Raw genomic sequence first — 18,423 nt, forward strand, 5'->3', positions numbered from 1 at the left:
AGGCATGCACCTGTATTTCCTGGCTTCTGTTACTTATTATTTATAAATTTGTATGTTTGCATGGAGGGATCTTAGATATACCAATTGGGATTTAGTTGTATAAAAGAAGAATGGGGTATTATAGATGCTCTCATTTTTCACTGACTGACTGCAGTGCTGGGGACTGAACCCAGGACCTTCAAACTAAGCCTTCCCCACCTCATGCGTTTGAGACAGCATCTTCTGTAGTCCATGCTGGGCTCCAACTTATGATCCTTCTGCCTTGCTCTTCCAGAGTGCTGGGATTACAGGGGCACATCACTACATCCAGCTGAGTTCTTAAGCCTCAATTTTAGCTTCATTATAATCCCATGGGACCACTGTTGTGGCCTAGTGTTAACTGTACCATTGTTTTTGGGCTTATGATTGCTTTTCTTACTATTTTAAAAATTTCTACTGCCTATTGATGTCATACCAACCACTGTGCATTGACTGCGTCACTCATGTATTTGTGATGTTGGCATGAACAAACCTATTATACAGTCATGTAAAAGAATAGCACAAAAGGGGCCGGGGATTTAGCTCAGTGGTTCCGCTGCCTGTCTCGAAAGCGCAAGGTCCTGAGTCTGATCCCCAGCACCAAAAAAAACCACAAAACAATAGCACAAAAAAATTTTTTTAAATAATACAGTATATATAATTATATACAGCACATAATACTTATAATGATTATGTTACTGGTTTATGTATGTATTTATACTTTTTATTGTTATTCTCCTAAGTATACTCCTTTTACTTCTAAAAAAAACAAAAGCAAAGCAAAGCAAAGCTGGGTATGGTGATGGACACCTGTAATCCCCACACTCTGTGGAGGCTGAAGCAAGAGGATCACCATGAGTTCAAAGCCAGCCTGGGTTACACCTTTAGTTCAAGACCAGACTGAACTGTACAGTGAAATCCTGTCTCCAAAGAAAAAAGTTTGCTATAAAAAGTTTACTGCTTGTGTTGCACTCAGAGCAACCTCATAAATCTCATGTTTACTGTTCAAGAGATCACTCTATAAATAGTTGACCTATACCACCTAGGTTTATGCAAGTAAACTGTATGATCATTACATAATGATGAAGTGACAAGAGGCAGCTTCTAGGCTGCCATACCACCTCTGCCATAACGAAGTAACAACAAGGCATTTCTAACAATGTCTTTGTTAAGTGGCATCATAAATGAGTATAACTCAAATAACCTGCCTTTAAATTTTATTTACCACTGGGGATTTAGCTCTGTGGTGCCACTGCCTGCCTACCAAGTGCAAGGTCCTGAGTTCAATTCCTGGTACCTCAAAAAACAAATTTTATTTACCAAGATTTACCTTCAGTTATGTTTTGTTTGTTGGTTTGTCTGAGATAGTTTCATTATGTAGTTCAGGCTAGTTTAGAACTCACTATGTAGCCCAGGCTGGCCTCCAAATTGCAGCAATCCTGTCTCAGCGCTGAGTGCTGAGATTACAGGTGTGTACCACCATGCCTGGCTTAACCAGTTATGCTTTGCTGAAGGCAGCATTACTCTCAGAACAATAAACTTCACAACACTACGGTAGCTGATGATAATGAGGCATATATTCCAGCATGAAAGAGTTCGTGCAAATATCCTACAACACTTAAATATGTATGTGACTTATCAGACATACAGTTTTCCCAGAAGAGAATCTGGTAAGTTACTGAGTATGCCAAATAAGGATAAGAGTTTTTAAAAAAATTTGTAAGATATATAATATCTTAAATATATAATATCTTATATATAATATCACTATAATACTAAATTCATTAATTATAATCTTAATGTAAACATAATCTAAAATTTCTTTAGCAGCACTCAGGTTTATTATGTGTGCCCTCAGCACTGCAAATATGAATTATTACTATGGTGGAGATGGATAGTTGTGCAAAATAAAAAATAATTTGGGCCGGGGATTTAGCTCAGTGGGGCTGCACCTGCCTCGCAAGCGCAAGGTCCTGAGTTCAATCCCCGGTACCAAAAAAATTAAAAATTAAAAAAAAAATTAGATTCCCCCCAAACTTTAAAGACCCATTCCAAAAATGGACATCTGAAATTAATAGACACTTCTCAGATGAAGAAGAAGAAATAGCAAATAGATATATACATGTGTAAACACTGCATTGCTTCTCTAGTATGAGAAACTGAAAGTGGAAATAAGGACCAAAATGTATAACAGATATTAGGAAATGTGAAGACAATGTTCAAATGAAAAGGGAGGGGGAAGGGAAAAAGGAAAAAAAAAACAACAGAAGGAAAAAAATGGAAACAAAACTTTTGTAAATAAAGAGGGGAAGCAGGGTCAAAGGGGAGGAATGGAAAAAAGAAGCAAGATGTATCATATACAGGTACAAATTCCCTATGATGAATGTTATCATTATGTATATCTAAAATGTACCTAGAGCTAGGCATGGTAGTACATGCCTGTAATCCCAGCACTTGGGGGGCTGAGGCAAGAGGACAGCCACGAGTTCATGGCCAGCCTGAACTACATAGTGAGACCCTGTCTCAAAAAAAAGGTACCAATAAAGGTTTAGCTTCCCAAAAAATGACAGGGTGAAAAGCAGGTGAGTTGGAGAGGTAAGTGATTTCTTCTCTACTTTTGGTTCATACGGTTAACAATTTCTTGTCATGTTTGTGCTTTTGGGTTAATCATCCCTAACTAGTAAAAAGTAGGTGACCAGCACTGGTGAGGATGTGGAGAAACTACAACCTTCATATACCTGTGAGAATGTAAAATGGTACAGTCACTGTGGAAAAGTTTGGCAGTTCATCAAAAAGGCTAAACAGGGTTCAATGATTTGCGGGGTTGTGGGTTTGGGGATCCTAACCAGTAGCTATGGTTCCCAGAAGGTGCGGGCTCCTAAGGCAGAGGAGCTCAGCCCGTCCCAGCACCTGGAAGGAGGCTCCCCCACTGCCATCCCAGGCTCCGAGGACAGAGAAACTCAGCCAGTCCCAGCACCCGGAAGGAAGCTCCCCCAGCGCCATCCCAAGCTCCTAGGGCAGAGAAGGTGAGCCTTGTGAGTGCCAGAAGCAACCCCCCGCCCCCGCGAGGAAATGAGAAGACACATAAACAAGCCTCAAAAACAGACTTCCAGATCACCAGCAACCCCAAAGGGAAACAAGATGGAACACTCTGATACTCAACCACCTGGACTCTCTGAACTGGCAACAAAAGAGGATCTGGGAAAAATGAAATCAGAAATAATTACTCAGATAACAGCAAAGATTTTGCTCATGGTGCAAGACATGATTAATAAATCTAGAGAGGACACAGATAAAAAAGTAGAGGATCTGAGGAACATGATGGAATCCCAACATAGGAAACAAATGGAATCCATAAAACAGATACAAACAGATTTCCAAGAGATTAAAAACTCCATCGAAAGTCTGCGCAGCAGAATGAACCAATGTGAGGATAGAATTTCACATATAGAAGATAAGATTGCAATTAGTGACCAGGAAAAGAAAAATTGCTTTAAAATTGTAAGGGAACACGAGAATCAATCCAGCAGCTGCTAGACGATGCAAAGAAGAATAACATAAGACTGACTGGAGTCAATGAAGGAAGAGGAGAGAGTGCAGATGACATAAAAAAACTCTTCACAGAGGTGATGGCAGAAAACTTCTCAAGGAGGGGAAAAGAACTTGACATGCAGATAAGTGAGGCATATAGGACTCCAGCGAGCCTTAATCAAAAAACATCTACACATAGGCATGTAATAGTTAGGATTCCAGAAATCCAACAGAAGAACAAAATTCTACAAGCAGTGAGAGAAAAGAAACAAATCACATACAAAGGAAAGCCCATCAGAATCACAGCAGACTTCTTCAGTGCAAACCCTCAAGGCAAGAAGAGCTTGGAGTGATGTATCTCAAGCCCTAAAGGAAAACAACCTCCAACTCAGAATGATGTACCCTGCAAAACTATCTTTCAAAATTGATGGAGAAATAAGATACTTTCATGATAAAGAGCACCTCAGGAACTTCATGAATACCAAACCGGCACTCCAAAAATTTTTAGACAATACCCTAGGAAAAGACAATGAGGATCACAACCCCACGAAACCCAGCAGAATGAATCCATTGGGCGTGACAAATTAAACACAAAGGGGGAGAATCCAACAAAAAGAAAAAGTCATGACAAGGCTTTTAAAACTTTTAACTTCATCTCCCTAATGAGTGTATAATTCAGTCTTATTATTGTACTGATTAGTATTTTCCTAATTCTAGAGTTGCACACCACTCCTTGTGCTGTACTGGCTATTTATCATCTTCTTATGTCTACATTTTAATTGGGTTGTCTGTTAATGAGCTCTAAGAATTCTTTATATATTCTGGTCATAGGTTATATGCATTGTAAATATGGTCTGTTTAAGGACTACTTTTCATTTTAATGATGTCATTTAAAGTTCTAAATTTTGATGGAATCTCATTTATCAATTTTTTTCTTTTATACATCATGCTTTTGTATCCTAGGTAGTTCTTGCCTACCCTGAATTCATAAATATTTTCCCTTATAATTTCTTCTTAAAGTTTTATACTTTTAGGCTTTCTTATTTAGGTTCATAGATCCCTTAAAGTTATTTTCATGTATGGAAAAAAAGGGTTGAGATTAATTTTTTATATACGGATACGAGGTGTTCTAGTGCCATTTGCTGAAAATACTATCTCTTCCTTGGCTCTTGAATTGAGTTTATATTCTATAAAATGCTAATGTTAAATAATCTTTCAAAACTCAGTGGACCATATATGTGTGGTTCTATTTCTAGATTCTCTGTTTTATTCCAATGATCTATATGTCTTTCCTTACACCAACACTGCCTTGATTACTGTAGCTTTAGAAGAAGTCTTAAAATTAGGTACTAAACGTCTTCCAACAGTTTTTTTGTTTTTAACTTTTCTAGGTCCTTTGTTCTCCTACATAACTTTAAAATTTCAATATCCAGTTCTTCATTTATAGCAAGTATACACAGACCTGAATTTTTATATATACTTTGTGTTTTCTAATCCTGCTAAATTCAAGTACAAGTTCTAGGGGCTCCTAGAGATTTCTTAGTGTTTTCTCTGTAGATGATCATTTCATCTACATATAAAGAGTTTGCTTCTGCTGTGCCAATCCTATCCTAGTTGTGTCATTTTATTGCCAGACTATTTTGGTTTAGACCTATGTTTCAAAGTCTAATGGACAGATGAAGAGTAGGCATATATGCCCTTGTTCCCCACTTTAGGGAGAAAGCATTGTATTATCTCCATTCATAGAAGGAGTTTTTGTTGGAAGTATGGAGTACATGTCTTTGATCTGTTGAGAAGGTTCTGTTCTACTTCTAGTCTCCTGATAGCTTTTACCATGAACAGCTGTAGAATTTAGCACAATACTTTTTCTCCAACTAGTGTCAGGATCATATGGCTTTTTCCTTTCCTCTGTTAAAATGATGACCTTTGGGGGTGGATCTTCCAATGCTGAACCAACACTGACATCCCTATAACAAAACCACTTTCTACATCCTGCCAGATCTGACTTCCAATAGTTTGTTTTGTTAAACAAATTTCTATGTTCATACTTTTTTCTTCTATTATCTTTATCCAGGTTTAGGATTAGCATAATGTTGAGTTCCTAAAATGAGGGGAGAAGTGTTCCTTCTTTTTTCTGCTTTAATTGTTTGGTAAATTTATCAGTTAAAATGTTTAGGAGCCTGCTGTTGTCATATAGGTAGGTTTTCAAGCTAGGAATATACTTTCTTTAATAGGTGCTATTCAAATTTTATATTTTCTCCAGAGTTAGTTTCATCAATTTGTCTTCCAAGGTACTTCGTAGAAGTTGTCAAATTTATTTCAAAAAAGATTTTTGTGGGCCGGGGATTTAGCTCAGTGGTTCCGGCGCCTGCCTCACAAGTGCAAGGTCCCCCCACCCCCAAAAAAGATTTTTGAAATATGCTTTCTATATCCTTTTAAATTCTGTAAAATCTGTGGTAATGTCTCCTAGATCTCAATATTGTAATTTTAAAAATGTATAACTGATATTGTGTAACAGGAAGAAAAGGTCTAAAGGAGGAGGGGAATTGGGAGGGGTAGGGGAAGGGAAAAAAGGGAAAGGAAAAAGTATGAGAAGAGGAAAAAAACAGAAACAAGGTCTTTGCAAATAGGGAAGGGTGAAGGGGGTGAAGGGAGGGCAAGGGAAGGGGAAAAAAAATAAGAACCAAGAGACTCATGTAATGGTACAAGAACAAGATCCCAATGATGAATGTAACTGTATTTTCTACTGAAAATGTACCAATAAAGTTAATGGAGAAAAATAAAATAAAAAAATTTTTTTAAAAAGGCTAAACAGCTGCGGTGGCACATGCCTGTGTCTCAGCACTCAGAAGGCTGAGGCAGGAAGATCGAGGTCAGCCTAGGGTACACAGTGAGTTCAAGGCCAGCCTGGACTACATAGTGAGACCTTGTTCTCAAAAAAAAAAAAAATGCTAGAGGCTAAAGATATAACAAAAACTATGTATGTAGATGAAAGCTCTTAGCAGCATTAATCTTTTTTTTCTTGGTACCAGGGACTGAACTCAGGTCCTTGCACTTGCGAGGCAAGGAGCGGAACCACTGAGCTAAATCCCCAGCCCTAGCAGCACTATTCTTAACAGCCAAGAAGCAGAAACCCAAACATCTTTCCACTGATGAATGAACAAAACGTGGTAAATCTGTACAGTGAAGTATTATTCTGCCATAAAAAGACTGAATTACTGACACCTGTTACAATATAGATTTTAAAAACATTATAAGTCAAAGAACCCAGATAGAGAGTCACATGATCTCATCCATGCAAAATGTCCAAAATAGGGACATACATAGAAACAGAAAGTACACTAATGCTTTCTAGGGGCTGGGAGATATGAAAAGAGAGTGGTTGCTAATGGGTATGTTTCTTTTGGAACCATGAAAATATTCTGGATTTAGGAGTGATAAATGAATCATGTGAACACTATAAAAAACACTGAAATGCCAGGGATTTAGCTCAGTGGTTCTGCTGCCTGTCTTGCAAGCACAAGGTCCCGAGTTCGATCCCTGGTACCAAAAAAAAACAGAAGAAACACTGAATTATGTTTGAGTAGATTTCACGGTATATAAAGTCTATTTAAATTTTTTAAAAAGTACATGATACTTTAATAAATCAGTAAATAAAAAGAAAATAGGAAAAACATAAATTTGGGGGCTTTTTTCTGGGGGGCCCTTTTTGAGGCAGGGTCTTGCTATGTAGCTCAGGCTGGCCTTGAACTGAGTGCTGGGATTATGGGCATGTATCACAACACCCAGTGGGCAAACCTATCTATAATTAAAGGTACAAGAAAGTTTATAGGAAAAGGCATGGATCTTTCTCTTCTTACCTACTTTAAAAAATTAAAAGTACAAAGCGGATACATTTTAAAATTTCTTGTCTTGATCACAAAGCTCTTCTGGTTACGGAGACAGTGGTAGCTGGAGATGGGCTCACTTCCCTTATGACACTCAACTTTGCAAAGATTTAGAGCATTATATTTAGTCCATCTAGTTTCCGTGAGAGAGAACTGAGCTGAATATTGTAGTAGTCCTACAAAGTAGGCTATCACATTACAGCCTTCTCTATCTGTAAGATTCTTAACCACTGGATCATTTTATCCTCAGTACCCTAGGACTTTAGCATACAGTATGCTAAAGTCTTACTAAAGGGCTTACTAAAATTTAATGACAATACAGTATGCTAAAGTCTTACTAAGGGCTTACTAAAATTTAATGACTCCTTTAATAGTATGTGTACCTCTGGTTACCCAAAGACTCAATACCATACCTATCTGGACCTACAATCCTGAAATATCTCCTGGTATTATTATCATAATGTTTTTAAAATCTGTATTGTAGCAGGTGTCAGTAATTCAGTCCTGGTATTACTATGGACAGTGAAAAGAGATCAAACAGAATCAGGAATCTGGGCTTTAAAATTCAACTTTTCCAACTACTGTGTTGCTCTGAGAGAATCACTAGCCTCTCTTACTCTGATCATAAAATGGGCTATTATATATCTATCAAGTGATTTCAAGCTTAAATGGATGCAGCATTTTGTAAATTACAAGCTTTTAACTTAGAATGTGACTTTTTAATTTATATTTTCAATATTTCCATTAGATAGAGTCCAGTCCTCTAAGCACCAATATTACAACCATTCCCTTAGCCAAAAAAGATCTCTCCTAATTCCAGGGAAGCAGTCAGGTGAAGAGTGATTAAGAGTATTTCACATGTCACTGATTTTCAAACAATTCTGAAGTTACAGAAATATCATTTAGACTCTTAAATAAACCCATTAAATATACAAAAATACTAAACTGCAGCCACAGGAAGAATGCCAAGGCTCTCACTATCTCAGCTCCCACGACGACCTGTGACTCCTGTGAAATTCATACAATGCAGGAAGTAATTCGGTTAACCCCTAAACATTATATTTAGAGTATTTAAAAAGAAAATTCTTTTAATTCAAATAAACTGGAAATTCAAAAAACAATGAAGACAACTGTTCTCTGTGAAATGTCACAGTTAAAAGGGACAGGAAGTCAGAGGCTTCATGCTCCATCTACTCGTCTTTACTATATTTCTCCTTTTAGTACAAGCCCCAAAGTACCTGTTATGGCTTGTGTCTAGATCCCCCCTCCCCCAGCTCATGCAGTCAGAGGTGGCTGGATGCAGTGTGTGTGATGCTTGGATTAAGTGTGTTATGTTGGCATCAAGGGTGTGTGATTACTAAATTAGTCCACTGATTGGTTTGGCATAGTTCTGGGAAGGCCCACCCTAAGGGCGTATAGCCTGGATAGAATATAAGGGACAGGAAGAAGGCAGCTGCTGCCACAAGCTGCTTGATGTTTTCACTGCCTTCTGCCCACCATGAACTGTTTTCCCCTCTGGATGCCCCTCTACCATGCCACCCTGCCTTGGAGCCAGTGGATCATAGACTGAAACTTCTACAAACTGTAAGCCGAAATAAACTTTTCCTTCTTTAACTTCAGGTGTGGGTGTTTTGTCTCAGCAATGAGAAAAGTAACTAAGATATTACCTGACCTTCCAACCCCATCCCTTCTCAGCAAAACTGATTTGCATGAGAGGCTGACTTACTCCTCCTTATGTATCTAAAAGAAGAATGCCAAAAAATAGACCCTATTTTTGTCCTGGGTATCCTTTCTGGCTCCAAACTCACACAGAAAATTAGCATGTTGGCAGGTGGTAGAAAGGAATGACCCTTTGTCAACAAAGCTAACAATCCATTATTGTACTTCTAGTTAGTCTCATAATATAGAATATTCCATTTCCTATAACTTTCAAATTTTAAGAATGCTAGTTCTAGCACAAGAACCTTTTGAAATTCTAGTACTCTATAAATTTCTTCTTCTTTTTGTTTGGGCGGGGGGAGGTTGAGACAGGGTCTCACTATGTAGTTCAGGCTGGACTTTGAACTCACTATGTAGCCTAGGCTGGCCTCAAACTCTCAGCAATTCTCCTGCCTCAACCTCCCGAGTGCTGGGATTATAGGCATGTGCCACCATGCCCAGCTGATTATGAATTTCAAAGAAATGTTGGCCCTGAATTAAAAAAAAAAAAAAAATCTGAAATGTATACTCTAACTTTGTAATTAACACAAGGTTTTAAATGACTCATTTAACTTAACACAAACCTGTATGGGTGGAATATCTGGCAAGGATGGAAGGTTTTCTGGATTAGTAACTGAGGGGATAAGCTCTATGGCTGTAACAGATGGGCTGGTGGGGCCTCGGTTTGCATTTGCCATAGTTGCTGTAGTAGGGCTTGTTGGGTTGATTGTGGTGTTGTGTACCGATACAACAGGAAAGGGTCCAGCATGCCCTGGGTTTGAGTGCTGTTAGGAAAGAACACATTATTGTCAGTTGACCTGTCAAGGAACTATACCTTTACAATAATTTTACTTTCGAAGCCATATGTAAGTGATCCCGTGACAGAAAAAAAAGTGGGCTCTCTCAACTGTATGCATCAGAGTTTATCCTATTCATTTTTCTATCCATTTTTGTATAGTATCTACGGAAAAACAGACTTGTCAATAATTTCAATCTATCACACTGATGATATCACCTTATTTCAGAAACAAGGACACATACAGGATAATCTGGAAGCCTCAAAATTTTCAAACAGCAAGTCAAGAAAGCCACTGTTCTGTCTACATACCTCTTGAACCCTTAGTTGTTTTTCTAATGGAAATAATTATGTAATGCAGCTTGATATGGAAAAAAACATGATATAGGAAAAAAACATTGATATAGAAAAAAACAATGAATTCATAAAAAGGATATACAACATCAATTCTCAGTTCTAGCATTGTGTGACCTCAGGCAAATCACAAAATTAAGTAATTTAGAAATGCTGATAATGGTGCCTCATCTGTTTCATTGTGAGAGTTGTTATGGGCATCACTAAGGTCATATATAAATCTTTGGGATATTATGTAAATAATTTAAAATATCTGAAAACTAAAAATGCTAATAAATAACATTCAGTGATTTCTCTAGGAGCAGCCTTAATATCTAAGGAAAATAATCTAAGATGGTTGTTTAGTCTAAGTGTGTGCCTGGCCCTTGGTAATACTTAAAGACCTTCTTTCTTAAGGAAATTAACATCTAGATCCTCAACTTCCACATATACTCTGTTTGAAAAGGAATTTTGCTTAAAAATGTGCCACCACTTCTTGACAATTGCCCTTCTTCCATTTGACAAAAGCAAAGCATATCTCTGACCCACTCCTAATCTTATTCTAGATACAATGTCCCAGGATGGGAAAAGTATAGAGATAATCAAAGGTCCAAGCAGAAATAATACTGTTTTGAGAGCTGAGAAGTGACTGGTTCTGAAATGTGGATAATAAATGTTCAGGGTTTTAGTAATTAGTGAATTTTAAAAGACCTCATGAACCTATCACTCGTAAATAACTTTTTAAATAGTTCTGGCAGATCATTGTGAATTTTAGCTTACAATCTAGAAAATGTTCAAAGAATTGGGGAATACATCTGTAATAAAATTCTTTTAATTCCCAAATACAGGTTTCTCTGAACAAGTTGCCTAAACATCACATGAAAACAAAACTAGTAATACAAAACAATGTTGGATTCTTACTCTAACAGTATACAAACATACAATGAAAAGGAGAGGGTAAAAAACTTCATCCCTAGAAATGTAAATCCAAAGGAATTTGTTACTAATATTCTTAAATCTAATAAGCATATATTTTGTTTCAACAACTGTATAGGGATAATGTAAAAGTTTAATAGTCTTATTGTCACTGGAAGTTTAACAAAGAAATTTCACTGAAATACTTCTGCAAAAAATTATGAGGAAAAAAATTACAAGAGGGTAATTTATGTCTATCAAGTTTAAGTATGTAATAGTAAGATAAAATTCTGCATACGAAATAAAAGTAAAATTCAAAACCAGTGAGAAAAAAAATGTGTAAAATGTTAACCTTCAAAAGAGTTTGCTATTGGGCCGGGGATTTAGCTCAGTGGTTTCGCCGCCTGCTGCGCAAGTGCAAGGACCCGAGTTCGATCCCCAGTACCAAAAAAAAGAAAGAAAGAAAAAGAAAAAAGTGAGGGAATTCATATTTTCAAAAGTTGTTCTGGAGGTATGTGGACCACAAAGCTGAAGGATCACTGCTCTAAGATAGGATTTTTCTCAACTTTTAACATGCACAGTGATCTGAGAAATTTGCTGAATACTCTCCACCTGAAAATTCTGATTTAATGGGTTATGGCTCAGAGCCTATTCCAATAAGGCCACTCACTCCACCTCAAATTGACCAGTGATTCTGACAGCCTTTAAAACATATTTTGAGAAATGCTATTCCACAAGTTAAAAAATGGAACTCTGAACTCTATCATTTTAAAACTGTAAATCCTCCATTAAAATTGCCTCATTTTACAATCATACCTGCTATACAAATATAATCTACCATCCAGGCAAAAATTATAAATATGTACCTAAATATAAACCTAAATATATACCTAAATATACTTCACGTTTGGGAAGAGTGCTAAGGGCATCATGCATGCTAGGCATATTCAACCACTGAGTTACACATTGAGCCTACATTTATTTTTGAAGTTAAGCATATCTACACTAAATGGAACAATACTTGAGTAGAGAAAAGAAATTATAAACAGCTAGCTCTTTACTTTCAAAGACTTCATATGTTAGAATCAAAAAGTCACATTAAGAGCAAAAGAACAATACCAGGAAATTAAAGTTCTAATCTTGATTATATTATTATCTCTTATGACTGTTAAGTACTTCAAAAGTTTCTTAGATTGTTTTTCACTTTTGGAAGTGAATGAGTTGGATTACATCAAAGATTCTTAACCTACAGTATGTGATGGATTTAAATGGATCAAAAAAGGCTCTTAAAATTCAGTACAAAATTTCAAGTACAGTGTGCATATGTATTTTCCTGGGACAAGAGCATACACAATCAAATTCTCAAACATATCAATGACCTGCCCCCATCAACTGAATAAGAAAAACAATGTCTTTTAGTTTTAAAATTGTATGACTCTTACAAATGTAACTCTAGGCATACTTGTCTTTGGAGGTGTGGCTGCATCATGGAATATTGAGGGCCGCTGTGCCTGGGTATCCCTGGGATTCTGGCAGCATTCTGAGCCAGTCTCATTTGATGGGCTTGAAAAGCTCCACAGTTCATGTTTCCTCTTTGCATTGTTTGCACACTGATCAATCTTGGAGGCTACAAAAAGTAGAAATTATAATTTATATAATAATTTTTTTAGATTTATCTTTCAATTAGAAAATGTTATAGTAAAAATAATTCAGTCAGAATACAAGCATGTAGGGCCAGGATTTAGCTCAGTGGCACCTCCCCTGCCTTGCAAGTGCAAGGTCCTGAGTTCAATCCCTAGTACCGCAAAAAAAAAAAAAAAAAATACAAGCATGTAAAGTAAAAGGTATTAAGTCATTGTTGTCTTCTCTAGTCAATCCCCAAAGGACTGATAATTACTAGTTTGTGTATCACTCTGAAATTTCCCAATCCTCTCTCTCAGTATGTATGTATTTAAAGCATATCAACATGAATTTACTTCACCCTGGAGTAATACTTGTGATCAGGAGGGACAGAAAGCAGAAGAACCACAAGGATAGGAATGATCTAAAGAACAGATCAGATCTTAGGCAAAAATAATCTGGTTCTCTGGTCCACAATGATCTTGTGGAGTGATGAGAACTTCAGTACTTCCAGCATAGTAGTGAATTAATTTTATTTCCCAAGACAAGTTATTTACTTACTTATACCACCTTTCTTCTTCACACTTTCGTCACATCCCTATCACAACCAGTGCAAATGAACTCTGATCTTTGAATTCTATTCCTGCTGGTAACTCTGAATGTGTAATTCATCTATATGGGAGAGTTTATAAATCTTCATAATCTGTATCAATAATGTAGTGACACAATACTGACCTGCTGCTGTAACATCTGAGGGGCTGCTTGTCTAGGGTGCTGCTGTGTTGTTGTTGTTGTAGTCGGTACAGGAGCTGGTGGTTGCTGCATCCTCATTTGTTGCAACTGCTGATGTTTCTGTGCATATACTTGTTGTTGCATGTGTTGAAGTCGAAGCTGTGCTAAATTAATCTGTCCAGGGGTTTTACTAATGTGGTTTGTCCCTGGAGGAACTTGTCCAACTACAACATTAGGAGTATAACCAGGAGCTGGTTTACTCTCTATTACTAGATTACCTGAAGATTTAAAAATAAGAAAGATTTGCATATAACCAACTAAACTGTTTACTTCATAAATTAGTCATTGTATTTTCCTCCTTCAGCACCTCAAAGTTTCCAACAGTACAGCAGGGACAGGAGCTAAGTTTAAAGGTGATGATGATCAAAAACCTAATATATTCCCAAGTCAAAATAAAAATGACTTTTGATTATCTGCTCTTATCTTGTATTTATACAGGTGTGCAGAAAATTAAAGATGTGAAAAAGATATTATTAGAGGGTGCACAGCTAATCAATCTAAATCAATTCTCCCATATCAAGACTCATAGATACTCAAGATTGCTAATACTGGTTCCATCTGTTTTTGAATTGCCAAAATATACAGGGCAGAGAACTACTTTGCTACAAAACTGTCTTCTGTGGAAATACTAAATGGTTTAATCCATTCATGTCTTTAGAAGTGACCAATTTTTCCTTTGGGTCAGAGAGGATATATTTTAGGAAGGTGTGATTTAAGGCAGAGGTTGGAAGGCCATGTAAGATCTGTCAGTCTTTGATTTTGTTTTTTTGTTTATTTGTTTTTTTGGTACTGGAGTTTGAACTCAGGACCTTGCGCTTTCGAGGCAGGCGGTGGAACCACTGAGCTAAATCCCCGGCCCTAATTTTGTTGTTTTTACAGCTCTTTGAAAATGTAAAACTCACTCTTGGCTACTATGGCACATAAAAGCTGTAGATCTAAGGCTATAGTCAAATGAATAGGATTTTTTTTTTTTACCCAAAGATTACTTTTTTCTTTTTTAAGGTCACACAATTGATACTTTCACAGTTCCCAGTGTTGAGGACTTTATTATTTTGAAAGTGAACTTACTGAATCCACAGACAGCTTTGTCAGGAAATTTCTTTGTGCTATTTTAAGACTCAAGGTCTTGGGCTGGGGAATTAGCTCAGTGGTGCTGTGTCTGCCTCACAAGCGCAAGATCCTGAGTTCAATCCCTGGTACCAGGGGAGGGGGAGGGAGTCAGGGTATAACTATGTTGCCCAGGGTGGCTTTGAACTCTTAGGCTCAAGTAATCCTTTTGGTTTAGCCTCCCAAGTAGACAGGGATACAAGCATGGGTCACCATTCTTGATTTTTTAAAAAATCTTTTTTAGGTTCACAATGAGGAATAACAAAAGAAAAGTCCATTTCTCATCCATGTGAAAAATGTTGCTTTTATCATTAAAGAATTTGTCAAGCGGGCCAGGGATTTAGCTCAGTGGTTCTGGCGCCTGCCTCACAAGCACAAGGTCCCGAGTTCGATGGCCGGTACCAAAAAAGAATTTGTCAAGACGTGACTCCTGGACATATCAGCTTCCTGAAGGTCCTCCATTAGTGCACCATTTGGCATAATTAAACTACTAAGCCCAATGATTAGAATGAATAATCGATAATGCAAAATAGGAAGAAAAGGTCCAAAGGGGTAGGGGTAGTGGAAGGGGCAGGGGAAAGGAAAGAAGGGAAAGGAAAAATGATGAGAAATGGAAAAAATGGAAATAAAGTCTTTGTAAATAGGGAAGGGTGGAGGGGGTGAAGGGAGGGCTAGGATTGGGGAAAAAATAAGAACCAAGATGCATTATGTAAAGGTACAGTTCCCAATGAGAAATGTAATTGTGTTGTATACCTAAAATGTACCAATAAAAGAATTTAACAACAACAACAAAAAAAAAACTACTAAGCATCTAAGAAACTCTCCCAGAGAATGAAGAATCATTTGTTAAGTGTTTGTCTGTTTACTTTAGGAAGGTTTTGTTTTGTTTTTTGAGACACAGCATCACTGTGAAGCCTAGGCTAGCTTCAAACTCTCGATCTTCCTCCCTCAGACTCCAAAGTGCTGGGATTAATGTATATGCCATTTGCTACAACTTCAATATATGAAAGTCAATATTAATTTGAAAAGATATAAAAGGAAAAACTAGAAATGATACATACTATAGAACACTATATAGGGGCTGAGGGCCCTGTATAGTTGAAGGCCCTAACTTCAATCCCCAGCACAAAAACAACACAATACTGTAAACTTTAAACATTGTTAAAATGCAGTGACATAACAAAAACATAACTACAGCAAGTTTTTAATGACTTATTTTCCAAGTCATTCACATTTCCTTTCATTTCATTTCGTTTTTGCAATACTACTAGTGGTCACACCCAGGGATGCTCTATCACTGAGCTACATTCAAAGCCTTTTTCATTTTGAGACAGTCCCACTAAATTATCCAGGTGGGACTCAAAACTTGCAATCCTCTTGACTTAGCCTCTTTCAGTGCTGGCATTACAGGAATGTGCCTCCACATCTGGCTATTCACACTTTAAAGTTAAAAACTTTGGCCAGGTGTAATCCCAGCAATCTGGAGATAGGAGGGATTGCTTCGAGTTCAAGGCCAGTTTGGGCTACACAGTGAGTTCAAGCCAGTCTGAACTATATACTTGAACTACATAGTGAGGTCCTGTCTCAAAAAACAAAAATCAAAACAGTTTAAAAACTATTTAAAATTTGATTTAGATGTTTTCTCAATTCAGTGTTCTACAATACATTAATATAACTATTTCTCACCTAAATTGACTACATTCTTTGCCCAGAAGGTGGGATCACAATGGAAACGTATTGCTCCATTAGCAGCAGGGACAGGATCACACCGAGCTTTCAAAATATGACGCAACTGAAAAGTAATCTTAAAGGGAAAAAAAGTCATGTTAGCCTTAATGCTAAATACCAACTGAGAAAGCATACAAAATACAGATATTTTAAAAGCTCAAATAGCCCCTCTGGGTCAAGTCTCAGATGAAACAGTGCTAATGTGTAAATCGGCAATGAATAAAATGCATATTCTTGAATTTGTCATTTCTGATAATAAACTGCAGTAAGATACTAGGTACCTTCAAAAGAGCACATACAGATTACGTGATTTCCTTTACATAAAATTCTAGAAAATGACAGCATAAGTTCTAGAAAATGTCAGATCAGATTAACGGTTGCCTAGGGTCAAGGGTATAGGGAAATTTGGGGGCTGATAATAAATTTCCTGTATCTTGACAACTGGGCAGTAATAATTGCCAAATGTCAATAATATAAGGTATTATTGACCTTATTAAGATAAGGTCAATTAAAGAAAAATAAAGATAATATGTGACTCACCAGTCGCTTGCTGTACAGTAGTGCGGTGCTGCTGCCACTTGCAATGGCCCAGTTTGTAAAGTTCATAACATGTTTCACCTGCCGGGAGAGACCTGTGATGTCATTCTGTTGCTGTAGTAGCTTCATCTGTCTTTCTTTTGTAACATTCTGAAACAGAGCAAAAGCTCCACTCAAAAATGCTGTATGAAAAAATAACGTACACTAGTTCATGATTATTTAATAAGCCTATGACCAATCAAGGGGAAAAATTACTAATAAAAGTAGAACTAAAACTTAGTTCTCTAAGCTATAATATTCCACATACAGGAATTAATGTTAGGTATCTTTTTCTTTCAGCACATAAAATATCTGTTAAAAACAGTGTCTTCCTATTTGATTAATCTAATGTGGCACTATGAGCTGACCTTTAGTAATAATTTTATATAATCTTAACTCACTATACTTCCTAGGCCAATGAAAAATATTGTATAACCAGTGCCATCTACTGGTGTGGCATGAGACTGAAGCTAGTATTTTTCTTAAATGCCTAAAACAAAACAAAAAAGATAAAACTCCAGAGTTTTAATAGTAAAATGAAGATAACTTTTTATATAACAAAGTTCATAAAAAGGAATAAGGATTGATCAAACCAGAAAAACCAATTTTGAGAAAATGCTGCAAAGGAAAAGTAAGATGTTTAACAGGAACCAAAGCTACCAGAAGGAATGGGTAATAGCCTATGCACTCTGACATTTAGCATGCTGAACAACCTACCTACTTTGTTAAACACTCTTCCCAAAATCACTCCATCTAGTTTACTGGACAGTACATTTCCCAAGGAACCAAGCTGCTCATTTTATAACATAATCAGTGGGTAATGGTGCTTAACTGACAGCATGTACAACTTCACTGGAGATCATCCCTTTCGCAAAGCTTAGGAAAACCTCTCTTTTACAAAGTTTAAGAAGCACATTACACTACAAAAAATGTTTTAAATGTTTTAAAAATTAGGAGTATAACAGCACACAGTATTTATCATTATGTAGTTACTAGTTACCTACACTTAAGCCGTAAGAGGAAACTTTTAATTCTGAAGCTCTTGCAATGGTTTTTACAAATTTTATTTTAGATATATGACTAAGATGTATTTATAGTAAATTAGAATGTATCAAAAATAGTTACTGCTAAGTGCTCTCCATTCACATGGTACTTTTGGGGGAAAAAAACCTACTAAGATTAAAAGCAACTTGCTAGATGCATAACAGGAAAGAGACCCCCAACTTTAATGATATGTGCAAGAATATTTTTAATATCACAATTGTGTCTAACAGAAAGATGTATTTAAGACAGAAATTCAGTAATTTAGCTTACATAATTTCATTCACATGTAAGTACATGCCTAATATTTTTAAAGGAGTCTACATATTCTATGTATTTGGAAGTTAAATACTGTAGTCAAATACATAGTTTAAATCATTA

General features: G+C 36.7%; 1 protein-coding gene across 3 annotated transcripts in view; it reads right to left on the minus strand.

Annotated features, from left to right (window-relative positions):
• Nucleotides 1-18,423, minus strand: part of Trim33 (tripartite motif containing 33) — a 113,632-nt gene that overhangs the window by 27,167 nt on the left and 68,042 nt on the right. For all 3 annotated transcript variants that reach the window (XM_004853778.3, XM_087213278.1, XM_004853777.3), the window contains exons 7-11: nt 16,966-17,112; nt 16,384-16,501; nt 13,534-13,808; nt 12,641-12,805; nt 9,719-9,919 (exon numbers count right to left, since the gene is read on the minus strand). In XM_004853778.3, the coding sequence (XP_004853835.1) occupies nt 9,719-9,919; nt 12,641-12,805; nt 13,534-13,808; nt 16,384-16,501; nt 16,966-17,112 (906 nt within the window). The remainder of the gene's footprint in view (nt 1-9,718; nt 9,920-12,640; nt 12,806-13,533; nt 13,809-16,383; nt 16,502-16,965; nt 17,113-18,423) is intronic.

The sequence above is a fragment of the Heterocephalus glaber genome, unplaced genomic scaffold (assembly GCF_053883595.1).
Source record: "Heterocephalus glaber isolate CG9 unplaced genomic scaffold, H.glaber_assembly_v1.0 deba00001442, whole genome shotgun sequence".
Classification (NCBI taxonomy): domain Eukaryota; kingdom Metazoa; phylum Chordata; class Mammalia; order Rodentia; family Bathyergidae; genus Heterocephalus; species Heterocephalus glaber.